The sequence below is a fragment of the Hydra vulgaris genome, chromosome 01 (genome assembly GCF_038396675.1).
Source record: "Hydra vulgaris chromosome 01, alternate assembly HydraT2T_AEP".
NCBI lineage: Eukaryota > Metazoa > Cnidaria > Hydrozoa > Anthoathecata > Hydridae > Hydra > Hydra vulgaris.
The window spans coordinates 36,323,248-36,340,910 of NC_088920.1; the positions used below are offsets into that span (position 1 = coordinate 36,323,248).

The 17,663-nt window shown below is 26.0% G+C and overlaps 3 protein-coding genes across 3 annotated transcripts in view; 1 reads left to right on the forward strand and 2 right to left on the reverse strand.

The window, feature by feature from the left end:
• Nucleotides 1-17,663, forward strand: part of LOC100205824 (unconventional myosin-Va) — a 121,016-nt gene that overhangs the window by 9,086 nt on the left and 94,267 nt on the right. The gene's annotated exons all lie outside the window — the stretch shown is intronic.
• On the reverse strand, nt 10,182-11,331 carry LOC136075313 (uncharacterized). Its single transcript, XM_065788036.1, has 3 exons — nt 11,196-11,331; nt 10,859-11,051; nt 10,182-10,548 (listed from the first exon to the last, which is right to left on the reverse strand). Exons 1-3 carry the CDS (start codon nt 11,202-11,204, stop codon nt 10,304-10,306), a joined length of 447 nt encoding a protein of 148 aa, XP_065644108.1. The 5' UTR covers nt 11,205-11,331; the 3' UTR covers nt 10,182-10,303.
• LOC136074380 (uncharacterized) lies at nt 11,333-15,225 on the reverse strand. The gene is made up of 5 exons (XM_065786688.1): nt 14,031-15,225; nt 13,643-13,935; nt 12,262-12,338; nt 11,864-12,066; nt 11,333-11,755 (listed from the first exon to the last, which is right to left on the reverse strand). The coding sequence occupies exons 1-5, from the start codon at nt 14,991-14,993 to the stop codon at nt 11,333-11,335; spliced, it is 1,959 nt and encodes a 652-aa protein (XP_065642760.1). The 5' UTR covers nt 14,994-15,225.

A 17,663-nucleotide genomic window follows, 5' to 3' on the forward strand; every position in this document is an offset into this window, starting at 1 on the left:
AATATACTAAAACAATTGAACGTTACATAACAGGCTGTTATATATGGAAATGAAATAATATTTCCAATATATATATATGGACTATTTCGAAAACGTTATGTCATCAATCGCAATAATTATTTTTTATGTTTAGCTGATGTTTAACTACTAGCATTATTCCAGTAAATATCTTTTAATGCAGTTCATGTATTTTACATGAACTTAATTAGTGTTAATGAATTAAATAAATTAACATTATTGGGTACAATTGATTTTGAAAACTCTAATATACATGTACATACTAAGAAGCGATACATTGTATCATACATTGTTAAATATGGTCAATGTATCGTGTTCAATGCATCATTAAAGGTAAATCGAAAGACATATCGTTAAAGAATGCATCGAAAAATCTTCAAAGTTTAACAATGCATCGAAAGATTTCATAGTTAAATAATACATTGAAAGAATAAAAATAAAATATAAGTCAGCTAGACTCAAATTCAAAACTTTATTTGGTCATTATTATTTGCTTTTGTGCTACAATGATGGCAAAGTTAATTTACAGAAAAGGAATGAGGAAAATTTCAAATTATTTTTTTGAAAAATTGAATCAAACTATAAAAGGCACATCATTTATTTTCTTCATCTGTCTTAAGTTCTCTTTTATACAAACAGGTTTTTCAACTTTGGATGATGAGAGATTTGTTTTTCTGTCACCACAAATATATCCAGCTATGGAAAACACTCATTCAGAACTGGAGGAAGATGAGATTTGGAACACTTAAATGTTTGGCTCTTCAAGTAACAAAGTATATCATCATTATCGGCATTTGGTGTTGTTATTAAATAGTTTTCAAACTACACCTTGGTTTTCGTAATTAAAGAGGTTCTCTCTTCCGGGTTATCTACCACTTTTCCAAAGTTTGGATCTTCAAACTTTTGCAAGACCTTTTTAGTACCCTGTTGTTGCGTTTTCTTGTGGCTGTGTTTGTGTCGTTGTGTCTTGATGTGTGCTATCAACGAGGGATTGCGATGAGTTGGGTAAGGGGATGCTCCTAAGATTGACCCTGTACATGTTAAACACAGCTTTCTTCAGAGATCTCATCTTGTTATTCCAAAGATTTTCATATTATACCTTTGCCCAATGTCATCCAATTTTGATCCTTTGCAACGTGGATCGAAAATTTGTGCATATGCATATTCTAAAACCTTAGCTCCACATTCGGGAAATCTGGCATTCATTTTCAATAAGTAATGATCAGCAACCTCTTTCATATGGATTGGGTTGATCGTTTGATATTGACTACAACTCGTCTTCCAGATCAAAGAGTTTTAGAATTGCATCAACTATTAAGACTTCGTTTTCTGCACTTGAAAGGTTAGAGAGTTCGCTTTGTTTGAAAGTTTAAACCTTTTTAAATGTTTGTGAGAAATTGTATACGGCAACCAAGAAGCGGTTGGTTTAAAATCCGAATCAATGTAGTGCACAGTCATAGCAACATATGCTGCGTTGGTGGTCTTGTTGTTCCACAGATAAAATGATATTTCATCCGGATGAGGTTTGTCTTTATTAAATGTTTTATTAACTGCTACCTTCATTGTATTGTATAAATCCGGAAATTTGGTACGAGAAAATTACAAAGAAATTGGCTTATACTGTCTTTTTGCACATACTTTTACAAAGTGTTTAAAGTCATCGTTGTCAATTACATCAAAAGGCAACATGACACTTGCTATCCACTGCATCATTGGAGTGATAACTTTCTTCTGTTTGTTGTCATTTATAGACTATAGACTTTTGGTGAATATTCGTTGTTATTTGTTGGTGTTTCGTCGCCCTACATTTTCTCTTTTTTTCTTTTCTTTCTAGCTGGGGTCCTGATGGTACAGCAACAAGAGAAGGTCTATCTATAAAATCATTAAGAGAGTCAGAGTTTGCTTCAACAGTTGCAGCTGTTGATTTTGAAAAAATAACTTATGCATTGTCTCGCCCCTCCCCCTTGTTTTTTATATAACACATTGTAAATCGTTCAGGTGCATTTTCGTTCGATTAATCTTGTTCGATATGTCGAGCAAACTAACTTGGTTTGATGGGTAAAAAAAAAACTTTGAATGTAAAAAGCTTCATTAAATTGCTTTAACGGCTTTGTCAGAGTATTAACCCAATACTATCAAACATTGCTGGTTGAAGATAGAATGTTATAGTGAGGACAGTGGTGTAGGGAATATTACAACCCAGCAACATTCGGTCTAAAAAAGACGTCTTTTAAGCATATACAAAATTTTTAATACGTTTAAAAGACGTATTAAAAATGTCTTTTTTAGACTAAACGTTTGTTGGGAAGCACCTAGGTCATATAGAAGGTGTAAAGAAAATACGCATACAAAGTGGTGAGCTTTTATTATTATTATTTTTTTGTGGCCTATCAAAATCTTGGCGCTCAATAAAAACGTATAAAATATATTTTATACATTTACATTTTATGAATGTATAAATTATTTTTTTCAAGATAAAAAATAATGCAATATTTTTTAATAATTATTATAAATGGTTTGCTTAGCATAAATAAAATCATTTTGAAGTTTTTCAATCGTAAATAGGATGCATTTTTGATAAAATTCAAAATGTAGATTTTTAAATTTTGGTGTTGCTTAATAAAATAGTTTACCTTTTTGCGAAAACCAATTCTCAAAATTTAGGCGTGCGATATCTATTTTTGTTACCAGATATCCACTGGATAGTAATCTGCTGGATTCTATCTCTGAGCCAATTTTTAACGTAAAAAAATGGCTGGCAGTTTGATTTAAGATAATCAGTTCGACAGAAATCGTCTGATTATAAATAAATAAATAAGCTTATATTGGCCAATAACAGCTATTATTGACCTTATGTGACAATATACTATATAGTATAAAAACAATAAATGTTAACTGTTACATTTTTCAATAAATAGAAATTTTGATTAAATATATTGCATCAATTATGAAGTATATTACCAAGACAACATGATCAAAGTCAATAACAACACTTTACTGTTAAAAAGTACAACTTTATCTTAAACTCACAAAAATATTATTACATTGAACTTAAGGTGGTTAAAAAATTTATTGTTGTAAAAAATTGAAAAGCTCCTAATGTGTATATGTTTATGTATATGTATCTATGTGTGTGTATATGTAAATATATGTGTGTATATATATATATATATATATATATATATATATATATATATATATATATATATATATATATATATATATATATATATATATATATATATATATATATATATATATATATATATATATATACGCACTTATATATATACGTATATATATATACGCACTTGGTAACTAATAAACAAATTACGAGTAACACTAAAAAAACATCGCAATCTTTGCCCTCAGTTAATAAAGTAGATGTTAATTTTTTTTCTTGATCAAAAAACAATTGCTTCTGAATTTAATAAATATTTTGTATCTGTAGGACAAAACCTAGCCAAAAAAATTTCAAACCCTACAAAATTAATGAAGGCAACATATGATCCTCTAAACTCGTATCTAAATTTTTTTGATTTGTCTTTTGAAGAGTTTGAAAGTGCTTATAAATTGTTAAAGTCAAAAAAAGCAGTTGGTCCAGATGATGTCAATGGTAACGTTATAAACTGTTTTGACGTTTTAAAAGACATACTTTTCCAAATTTTTAACCGCTCTATTAATGAGGGTGTTTTTCCTGATGATTTAAAAATATCAAAAATTATTCCTATATTTAAAGAAGGAGAAAAAACTAATGTAAAACACTATCGTCCAATTTCTATCCTCTCTGTTTTTTTTTAAATTTTAAAAAGAATTTTGTACAACAGAATGTACAATCACCTTTTATCAAACAAATTATTATGTAACATGCAATATGGATTTAAAAAAAATAATTCAACAGAGCATGCTATTATTCAGGTTACAAGAAGTATATCAGACTCATTTAATAATTCTAAATTCACATTGGGAATATTTATTGATTTAGCAAAAGCGTTTGATACCATTAATCATAAAATTCTTGCTAAAAAATTAAAATGTTATGGTATAACAGGCAATGTTTTAAAATTGTTAAAAAGTTATTTAACTAATCGTAAACAATTTGTTTACGCAGATGAAACATTATCATCAAATTTATTAAATATTACATGTGGATTTCCTGAAGGATCCATATTAGGACCTCTTCTTTTCCTTATTTATAATAATGGAATAAAACAGTTATAAAAAATTTTACTAAGGACTTTATTCATCAAAGTAACTACTTTTCTTTTAAACGAAAGCTTAAAAAACTCATTTTTACAATCGAAGATGTAACAATATACTTTTTAGGGATCTTCCTTTTTACCCCTATTTAACTATTGATTTATAGAAATCAATAGTTAAATAGGGGGTAAAAATTAACGACTGTAATATATAATAATGTATCTAGTATTTGTAACGGAATATTTTAAGTTTCTTACATCGTTAACTTTTTTTTGTCTTGCAAATATCTTATAAATTTTAACATGATCATTTCTAAGCGGTGCTCGACGACAAGACCGTATGGTCTTCTACGAGTTCCCGGGTTCTTTTATTATTAAATAACGATCATTATATATATATATATATATATATATATATATATATATATATATATATATATATATATATATATATATATATATATATATATATATATATATATATATATGTATATATATATATATATATATATATATATATATATATATATATATATATATATATATATATATATATATATATATATATATATATATATATATATATATATATATATATATATACATTGATGATAATGTTTGAACAAATATAGGTAAAAATTTTTTAAAATTAGTAGACAAACGATTTCCTCCCTCTAATAAATTACATAAGATTTTTAACAGAAATACCATTAAAGTAAGTTATAGTTGTACACAAAATTTAAAGAATTATAAAAGGCCACAACGACGCGTCAGTTAATAAAAATGAACATATAAAAGAAAAAAACACTGATTATTGTAATTGTAAACAAAAAATAGATTGCCCTCTAAATGGAAAATGCCTTTCGAAAAATGTAATTTACAAGTGCATTGTTTCCTCACAAAATAACCCTGATAAACAATATATTGGCTTAACCGAGAGGGAATGGAAAAAACGTTATGCCAACCACAAACAATCGTTTAAACACAAAAAATATTCAAAAGAGACTATGCTGTCAAAATATATTTGGGATTTAAAAGAAAAAAATAAAAATTTTAATTTACAATGGTCTATTCTAAAATCTGCCCCTGCCTATAATAACATTTCCAAAAAATGTCTGCTATGTTTGCAAGAAAAATTTGAAATAATTACTCATTTAAAATCAAGAAAATTTATTAAATAAAAAATCTGAATTAATTTCTAAATGTAGGCACGAAAATAAATACCTCTTAAAAAATTATAAAAACAAATGACCAAATTAAACTATCCCCATTCCAAAGAAAATTATTTAATAATTACTTTTTGTAACTTCCCGTTAACAAAAAAATATAGTAATTAAAAAATCTTTTATAATAATCTATAACTTCCTGTAAAATATTTTTTTCTATAAATTGAATTTTTTTGAGATTTAGTAACCCTTCCTGATGATCCAGCAATGGTGAAACTTAAAGTAGAAGATAAAAGTTAAATAAGTGTTTTTTACTAATTTATATATACATATATATATATATATATATATATATATATATATATATATATATATATATATATATATATATATATATATATATATATATATATATATTTTAATTATTTTATATTTTTATTTTAAATATTGTAACGAAATGCTTATTTATAATGTAATAAAAAGAATTAAAAAAAAAATTTATATGTATTGGTATAAGTATATTTGATGCATATATATGTATATAAATAAATAATAAATAAATAAATAAATAGAATATATTTCAGACAACAAGCATGTACAAATTAGGAGCCAGGTCCATAGTTTTATTTTTGTTTTTTTTTTTTAAAAAAAGAAAAGTATTATTTTAAACTTTGATTAACTGAATTAATAGAGTGATTCACCAAGGTACAAGCCATCAACTGTTTACGAAAAGCATGTCTATAGTTTAAGATAATTGTATGAAAAGATGGTAATCTGAACTCTAAAAGCATGTAAGATATACTATCATATTTGTTGTATCCGAAAAACATTTTAGCACATTTGTTGTAGCAATACTGAAGGCGTGCCATTGTTTTATCATTATAATTTTGCCACAAAGGAACACCATATAAACAAATGCAGTATGCTTTAAACAGTTTAACCTTCACTCTGGTGGAACATAAATGAAAGCGTCTAATTAAGATATTTGTACGTGTGTAAAGGCCCTTCACCTCTTTGATTATATCAAGATCATCGGTTAGGTCATTATATATACGAGCGTGTATAAATATGCATATATGTGCGTAAATACACACACATATATATATATATATGTGTGTATGTGTATACATATATATATATACATATATATATATATATATACATATATATACATATATATATATATATATACATATATATTTTTTATTATTTTATTTTATAAATCTTTATTTAAAATTGATTAGCATTACAAGTAATGAATTGTACAATTTTTTCTGTCCTTTAATATCAATAGTTTGCTAAGACTACAGGGGAGGAATATTATTTATGCATCGAAAAGGCAGTAGAGCTTCCAATATTGCTTGGGAGGTAGAGGTCACTGACGCCATCACGAAGGATTCGGAGGTATTTTTGAATAAAAGTTTTCTGGTAAGTAGTTGTTTTTGCGGTGTTAGGAGCATACGGGAATCTATTAGGGTTTCTGCTGTTGGTTTGAGTTAAATTAGTAGTTATAGGATGGCATGGGTCTGCAAGGATCTTTTTGAGTGTATTAATACAGATTCTGTCAAGTAACTCTTTAATGTAGAAAATAATATTGAAGCTGCTTGAATTGGTTACATCAATTCCAATAATTTGTAGGGCATTTTTATGAAAATTTTGGATCTCTCTTTTTGCAGCAGCACTGCACGAAGTAAGAATAGGAGCACTATATATCAAGTGGCTAATAGCGTAAGATCGGTAGACCTGTAAAAGGTTTGGCTGAGTGTGACCAATTTGCTTAAGACATCTGAGCAGATATGGTATTGATTTTATATTGTTATGAACTTTTGTCCATTGTTCATCCCAATCAATATTCTCATTGAGCATGATTCCAAGATATTTGTGGCTGCTGACTGTTTCAAGTTCAGTGTTATTGAGTACAATGGATGGTAAAGCTTGAATTTCGGAGCATCTGGGAATAATTCTTATGATTTTACATTTCGGGCCATTAAGTTTCATTCCATTTACCTTTGACCAAAGAGCGATTGAGGCAGGTTGGTAGGAAATTTATCATTAATTATATAGGTCAGTATGTCATCAGCATATTTTTCGAGGATGGTTTCAGGTGGAAGATAGACGTTAATGTCGGAAATAAATAGAATGAACAGGATTGGACCTAGAACACTACCCTGAAGTACACCTGCTTCGATACATTTCCAGTCAGTGGTGTGATCATTTGTTTTAATTCTTCGTTGACGATTAGATAACTAAGCTGCGATCCAAGATATATATATATATATATATATATATATATATATATATATATATATATATATATATATATATATATATATATATATATGTATATATATATATATATATATATATATATATATATATATATATATATATATAAACATGTATATGTATATATATATTATATATATATATATATATATATATATATATATATGTATGTATGTGTGTTTGTATGTGTACAGGGGCGTCGCAAGAATATTTTGGTCTTTGAGATAGCTAACTTCTAGACATGGAGCTAACTCCAAACACTCATATGATTATATTTATGTCAAATAAGGATGTTTTTCAAAAAATTGCGATGATTGGAGCTTGGAAACAAAAAAGCCCCAAAATTTTGTAAACCCCCCCTGCCCCAAACGTGAGAGCAACACGTTGATGAAATATTTTTTGTACTATTTTCAACTAAACTTATATTCATCGATAAATTTTCAGTTTCATAGTATTATCTCTCAGCGTTTAAAAACTATGACAATATAAAATTTGCAACCCCCTCAAAATTTTGGGAATTTTTTTGTTCCCAAACTCCAATCATCGCATATGTTTGGAGTTTGCTCCATGTCTGGAATTTAGCTATCTCAAAGACCAAAAAATGCTGGCGGCGCCCCTGTATGTGTATTTATATAAATGTATGCGTGACACGCATTGCGTGTATGCATGTATGTATATTTATATAAATGTATGCGTGACACGCATTGCGTGTATGCATGTATGTATGTATGTATGTATGTATGTATGTATGTATGTATGTATGTATGTATGTATGTATGTATGTATGTATGTATGTATGTATGTATGTATGTATCTATGTATGTATGTATAAATGTATGTATGTATGTCACGGTCGTTTACAAGCGCTATGTTTAGGCACGCATGCGTTAAAATTTTTAAAAAAGTCTTGAACTTTTAAAATGACTGCGGCTCTTAACGACATAAAATATTTTATATGACAACCGTTAAATTGTTAACATTTTCTTTGAAATATAATGCTGTACTCTTGTTTTTAACTTATATCAGTATATTAATACATATAATTTCATAATTACATCAATAAAATAGTATTAAAATGGTCTTAGCGCGCTTAAACTTCATCTCTAGTTAGTTACTTTTTAGAGTAAAACACAGATTTGTTTATTTATTTAAATTCGATTTTTTTAAAATCTGACTGTAGGAATTCAAAATTTTTTTTTTTAAACTTCAGATAAATATGTTCCATATTAATGATATTTTTTTGGTTATTGCTTCAGCTTTTTTTTGGCCTAATATAATAAAGTTTCATTTTTTATTATTACTTTTAATTTTTCTTACTTATCTTAAAATTAATATTGTATACTTTGTTATCTGACTAATGAGTTATTCCATAATTATCTCCATCTAAATAATAATAACAATAATAATAATATTATATATATATATATATATATACACACGCACACACATATAAATATACACACACACACACACACATATATATATATATATATATATATATATATATATATATATATATATATATATATATATATATATATATATATATATATATATACATAAATATATATATATTTTTATATATAAATTATGTTAGTGTATTCTACAAATAGAGTGCTGAATGTTATTAAAGAACAGAGCAATAACAAATTAGCAAAAATGCTTATATAATTTTTTTCTTCTGTGAAGAAAAAAATTTAATAAGAGTTTTTACTAATTTATATATTTATATATGTGTGTGTTTTTCTTCTCTTTTAGATGGAAGTAACATGGTTTATTGTATGTACATTTTGTTGTGTTGATAGATACAAAATCAATTGAGATGTTGATTGATTTTTGATTCATTGACACAAATTTGAAAAAATTCTTTGAAATATGAAAAATAAAGAATATGGTATTTAACTTTCTTGGATTACAATCAATTGGATTTGACAATTGAGGATAAAAATACAGTTAATTTTTTGTTATTGGTAAGTTCTTTGAATTACCTTATACTTTTATGGTGTTTATTAGCAATATAACAATGTTACAATGGATATAATTATTTGAAAATTTTTACTTTTTTGGATACATAATATTCTCATATTACTCAACTTTTTAGTTTAAGAAATTTTGAATGATTATAAATTTGTTACATTTATTTAAAAACTAACATAACTACCTTGCTTAAATTATTTGTAGCATATTTACATTTAATCCTATTACTTTATATCCTCTTATTAGTAACTATTTTAACAAAATATAATTTTTTTTATGTTGATAAAAACAAGAAAAATACCCATAAGAAATGACAGGTGTCATTTCTTAAAAATATAGCTTTCTGCAATGTAAAAAATTCTTTCTTTATATAAAGTTATAAATAAATACCTCTTTTAAATTATTTATATTTTCTTTTTTCAACTTTTTATATTTGCTATATATACATAAAAATAATTCAAATAAAAAAGTTTTCTGAAATAAATAAAACTTTATTTTTTATATAAAGTCAAAAATAAATATCAATTTTAAATTATTTACATTTTCTTTTTTGACTTTTTTTTATTGACATATAATTTTTAAAATGTAACACAGATATCATTTCCTTTTTTCTTTTTTTAATTTTAGGTCTCAGCGCTCTATTTTTAGGATTAGTTTTTAAATGGTGCGATTTATGCTTTTTAATCGCATTGTTGGTGAAGGAATAGATTGATATATAATCTTTAATTTGTTGAACTCATGATGAATTGATTCACCTCCTTGTTCACCATAGAATCCAAAGCCAGCACCCCATTTTTGTAAGAATGGTATCGCATGATCTTCCATCATGTGCAACTTAGGTGGCACTGAACCCTGAGGCCATTTGGCATGATAAAATTGCATTAAATCATCAACATATGTTTCTGTATACAAAAACACAGTTATCAAATGGTTAAGCAGAAGAAAAAAAATTACATTATATTATGTCTTTATTCTTATTATATAATTTATTGTTTAGGTTTTTGCAATTTAGTTTATAGTTGTCAACTATACCATAAAATTTAAAATATAGCTATTAATTATTACATAATTAGATTTTTACGTTTATGTTAGAAAAATTTAATGCAATACAATAAAACAAGCAGTAAAGAGGCACTACAATGTTAAACAAATACAAAATAATTATTTAAAATAGTAACTATTTTATTTACAAAACTATTACATAAAACATACCTAGTTGTGTTAATTCAATTATTGTCATAGTACTTTTTGAAGAAAATATGCTATAACAATTGGAAAGCTTATTGAAAAGTTGTTTATACTTGCTACTGATTTCAACTGATTTTTCATGAACAGTTGTTCCAGACAATCCGTTGTTATAAACAAGAAGCGGAACAGAATTACAAAGCTCTAATATAGATTTTTTCTGAAAATACACAAATGATACATTACTTGGTACTTTCAGCTTATAATTATCACTATTATTTTATCATCAGCACAATAATTATTAAATATATATTATATATAAAAATATAAAATATTATATGTAAAACATATAGCACATATTTACTTTTAGCATTTTATGTACATGGTTTCCTATAAAACTTTTCCCATGATATGCTTGTCGCTGTACCTTGAGTTTTTGCAAAATCAACTCAATCTGTTGAATGCATGGTCCCTCACTTTTCTTAAAAATCAGTTCGTTTTCTAAAAAAACATGTTTTTTATCCGCATGTCAAAAATAACATAAAACAATCTTATTTTCACAAAGTTATATTTATTAAATTTTATAACAATTTTTACTTTTTCCATTTTTGTTTCGTTTAGCAAATTGAGTTGAGGGATGTAAAGTGACTGAATATTTTCTACACAATCTTCATTATTCAATATGGCTATAGCTACAGTATCATTAACCAGCTGGATTTGGTCATCTAGTTTATCAATGCACCTTTTTAGATTCAAAATTTTTTGTTGTTTTAAAATATAGTCTTGATACGGTTGAGATAAAAGACAATTTTTATTTTTTAATGATGCTGCCATCATAATGTCCACTTCATGGGCTTCTTCCTCAAACATGTTAAAAAACTTGAGATAAACACCAAGAGCAATATGCAGACTTGGTAAAGACACCTAATTATGCAGAGAACAAAATAAATTTATTATTTAAATATAGTCAATGTGATTCTATGGGAAATAACTATGGATTAAATATTAACAAAATGTAAAACAAAAACTAACCTGGTTTAAAGGTATTCTCAGGATAGGCTCTGCTATAACATTATTATAAAACTTGGCCTTTTTCTTAATGCCACCATCTTTCATAAATCTTTCAAAATCAGCTTGCAGATTTTCCAAGGTACGAGATTCTATGCCTGTTCTTTCTTTTTTGCAAACCTTCATTTCATTTGTGGTTGCGTAACAGAATAAACAACAATGTTTACCTAAAAAACTACCAACTATTAAATACTAATCCTATTTTGGTGAGGTGAATGAACAAAGCAGGATTTAGTGGTCAGACATTATCAGCCTCCTGGGCAGTTCTAAAGACCTACCCAACTTAAGTTTATTTTGTCTTGAAATCCTGTCCTGAAATACATAATTAAAAAAATTAAGATAAAAGTAATGAAACTGCTCACCTGAGGCTCCGGAAATTCCATACAGTGAACAAAGGAATTCATAATCTCCAAAAATAAATACTCTGATACTATTATCCCTATAAGTATGTACACAAACATTAAATATATATATATATATACATATATATATATATATATATATATATATATATATATCTAACATGTAAATTTTACAGTATATATATATATATATATATATATATATATATATATATATATATATATATATATATATATATATATATATATATATATATATATATATCATATCATATATATATACATCATAATTTATTAACATACTTATATTTCATTATTTGTAGCGCTTCTATTTGTTTTTCAAATCTTGCCATGGCTACTTTAATATTAGCTCTGAGGTCTTTTGATTCAAATATGTTAAAAACAATAGTATTTTCAGAACTATTTGGATTTATGGTATTAACTATCTGGTAGCTCATCTTGAAACTTCCACCACCATAATCTCCTCCAATTTTGATGTGATTTCTTTATTTTAAATAAAATTATGATTCACAAGATCATTGCAACTAAAAAAAAAATAATAATGGACTGAAAAGTTAAGTAATACTGAAAAACTATAAGTTATATATATATATATATATATATATATATATATATATATATATATATATATATATATATATATATATATATATATATATATATATATATATAATATACATAATATATATATAATATATATATATATATATATATATATATATAATATGATTATTTATTATCTTTCTGTAATTCTAAAATATCTTACTTCTCTAACTCTTCTAGATGTCTAAATATATGTTTGGGTAAATCAGAAATATAACCCCAAGGAACTTCCTTAATTTCTAACTTATCTTTCTCATCTTTTTCAAAAAAGAAAGGAGCATTTTCAACAATAACTTCATTGCCTGACCAATTTTCAGCAACTACTCTTTGTGACGCATTTGACGCATATTATAAGTCTTAAGCCACCTGTAAAAACAATATATATATATATATATATATATATATATATATATATATATATATATATATATATATATATATATATATATATATATATATATATATATATAAATTAGTAGAAAATCACTTATCAAACTTTTTTCACACTGTGTATCATCAATTAGACTTATCTATTAAGACACATCAGAAATGAATTCTGATGTGTCTTAATAGATAAGTCTTATTACACTGTGTTTCATCTATTGTCTTAATAGATGAAACACAGTGTAAAAAAAGTTTGATTTTTTTTTTTTTCAACAACTTGTTGCACCATCAGTAAGTTCATCAGAAAGCTACTTTCCTGATGAACCTTCTGATGGTGAAACAAGTTGTTCAAGGAAAAAATATATATATTTACCTAGACATAATTTTAAGTTTTTCCCATGGTACTCCCATATCAGTTTTCATTGCAACCATCACACTTGCACTTATTTCAGAGTGGTTTAGTCCTGCATTATCTAGTATGGAGTGCCTTGTGTCTTGTGATAATGAATTTAGCAATTTACTTGTTTGATTTGCAACTGCATCGTTTAAATTGCCTGCTAAAGTCTCAAAATGCTTTGCAATATTTGTATTACGCAATCTTAATGTTGATTGTGCTGCCTGAGCACTATTGACATAAGCTTTTGGCGCATGAGTAAAAATCATTGGCTGAAAAGTAGAAATAAAACACGAAAATATTTATTTATAAAAAATAAATTTTCAAATGTTTATCTTTATAAAGACATATCTTTATAAAGACTTACTCGAGGTCCTCCACTTTTAAATTCAATTGTTTTTTGTCCACTTTTTGCCATTTTTTGCTTAATAATATGAAAGGCTGCTTCTTCTAGCTCTTGGGGAATATCACTGTCTTTATTTATTTCAAAGATATCATTTATACTTTTTTTTGAATTACTTGATGAAGTCAGTAATGATGTTGATAACAGTAATTCGTTATGACATAAGCTTTTGTGAGTTTTGAATATTTCATACTCTTTTAATGCATTAAATTTTTGCTTGCATAAATTACATACAAGAGTTAACATCTGAAGAAGAGAATTAGTTTTTTTACTGGTCACCATATCATCAATATAAATTTTTTTATTGCACTTTGGGCAGAAAGTCTCATCAATATATTTATTTTTCATTTCTTCCACAAGACATAAAAAACAAAATAAATGTTCACAGCTTTTCAATGTAACAGGCATTTGTGGTATTTTATTACATTTACAACATAAACAGAGCTCTAAAAAAGGATTCAATTCATTTTGTAGTTCTGATATATCAATACCTATGTTTAAATTATGTATAGGTAATATATTTTCTTTTATTGAGTTAAACATTGCAATTGTCCAACATTTTTTGTATTTACAAGATATATATATTTTTTTTATGAGTTTAGATTTTTTTAAAAGTGAACGTGTGAAAACTGTACCATGCCGCACATTTTCAGCCATCTGACATGTGGCACAGTTTATGCTATGTGGTTGCCAGTTAGTATACAGAGATAAAGAAGTTGTTGTTCTTCTTTTGTTTGCATTATTAATAGTGCAATAACACTTGTGGCAAATATTTTTTGGATGAATGTTCTCTATTTCTTCGAATTTAACAAGAAACACTTGCTCTATTATAGTTTTAAGATTATTAGTCAAACTATATTGTCTTTTTCCAATCCATTTTGCACAAGTCCTGCACAAGTAATTTAAATTTTCGTAGTGCAGTTCCATCTAAAGATAAAACAGTAATGAATCAATGAGAGAAAACTAATTAATAATTATTATATAAACAAATTTAATGTGGGCTAAACTTTAAGAATATGTTTAAAATTTTTAAGAGAACTATTGTAAACAATATTATGTATTGTATTTATTTTATAAAATTAAACTATATTTGAACTAAATCTTGAATTAAATTATAGTTTATATAATAAATAAAATATGGTACATCACATGCATAACACACACACACACACAAACACCAACACACACATATATTAATACATACAATATGCATATAATGCTTACTGCATATACATTACATATAAATGATACATCATTCGTATATTATACATGCACATCATTTACGTACATATATAAGTGCCTAGTTCGTTTGCGATATTTTTTTGTTTAGTTATATTTTAATAACATCTAAATATAGAAAAACTAAACTAAGATTCTTAGTATAAATTCTTGATTCTGACATAATGACATTTTGAGAGAGTTTGGTGCTTCTTAGTCTAAAAAGCACCCAACTCTCTCAAAACGTCATGCACTCGAGTGCATGACGTTTTGAGAGAGTTCTGAGTAGTTACCTCTGTTAAAATGTTATTAGATGAGTATCTAGAATTTACACCTAAAAAAAGTTGAAGCAACAACCAGAAAAATATCATAATTACAGAAAAGATATATCTAAAATTAAAAAAAAAAATTACGGAAATCCTACAGTCAGAAGTTGAGAAATTGGATTTCAAATAAATAAACAAAATCACTAATTAGCAACAATTAAGCCTGAATGAAAATATAAATTTAAGTAAAAATAAGACTTTCTTTTCCATTTTTTATTGGTTTTATGATACAATTAAGATATAAATTTATTGAATTAGGTCAAAAGTATGGTAAAATCAATCAGTTCTACAAATAACATAGAAAGCAATGGTTGCTATCTAAAATATAGTTCGTAGCTAAGAACCGCAACCATTTTAAAAGCTCAAAATTTTTTTTCTATTAACTGGCGCATGAGTGCCTAAACATAGCGCTTTTTCCTAATATATAAACGACCGTGATGTATGTATGTATGTATGTATGTATGTATGTATGTATGTATGTATGTATGTATGTATGTATGTATGTATGTATGTATGTATGTATGTATGTATGTATGTATGTATGTATGTATGTATGTATGTATGTATGTATGTATGTATGTATGTATGTATGTATGTATGTATGTATGTATGTATGTATGTATGTATGTATGTATGTATGTATGTATGTATGTATGTATGTATGTATGTATGTATGTATGCGTGTATGTATGTATGTATGCGTGTATGCGTGTATGCGTGTATGCGTGTATGTATGTATGTATGTACATACATACATACATACATACATACATACATACATACATACATACATACATACATACATACATACATACATACATACATACATACATACATACATACATACATACATACATACATACATACATACATACATGCATATGTATGTACATGCACACATAATTTGGATATAATGTGGTCTCAAAATCTAGCACTAGAATGACTAAATAGTACAACAGATAAAGAAAAAAAAAGAACTAATTCATTATTTGAGAATCAAAATATTGAAATACAAATATGATATAATACGATACAAACATAAAAATATAGTATGATACAAATATACAAATATGAGAGAAAAAGTAGAAGCAAACTGTTGCTGTTGCAGCAGTTGTAACATTTTAATAAACAAGAAGCATCGATTTCATTGTAAGACGCAGAGGGAGTAATTAATAGGAATAAACCATTAAAACCATAAGTACTCCTTGCTCAACTTTTTAACGCATTTAGATGAGGGGTATGACAAAAACGTTTTTTAAAAAGGATTAAAAAGAATAAATTTTTCAGAGAAATAGTTTTGGTATTCTTATTGTGTTTCAAGCAAATTTATTCACAAAAAAACAATCTCATTTTAGAGTAATTTGAGTGCAAATATATGGTCTTGCATATTATTATCTTTCAACAGCCGCGGCTGTTAAAAGCATAATAAATTAAAAAAAAAATTGATAGAAACAACTCAAGATGCAATCGCTAAAAATGCGATGTAATTTTATTTGATATAAATTGTTGTGAATTTTGAATTATGTTATAGCTTAAAGTTCCTTTATTTAAAAAGATAAGAATCACTGTATTTTAATACAGTGATTATCTTTTTAAGTAGTATGAGTCATATTTTATGTGTTTTAATGTATCAATTTTGATTAATTTATAGATATTTTATGCTGATTTAGCTTGATTGTAATAAATTAGTAGAAAGCGCTCTAATCTAAAGGAAAGAAAAGAAAATCCCATTAAAATGATTATATTTCGATACCCACTAGTCAAATGTTGTACGTTTAGGTTGAAAATTTGATTACTTCAAAAGTTTTAATTGCCATTAAGTACAAATAAACACACTGATCTATGAAGAGAATCAATTGTTAGGTGTACATCCTGATAAGAAAATCAACTTTTTTTAGGCAATTGGGGCAAATTTGTCTCCCTCCCTTTAAAATAGTGAACTACTTTTTTTTTTACTTTTTTAACTAAGTAAAAATTTATTTAATGAGTTTTGTAGAAATAATATTTAATGTCGATTAAACCAAAATTTTAAATTGAGTTTAAATAAATATAA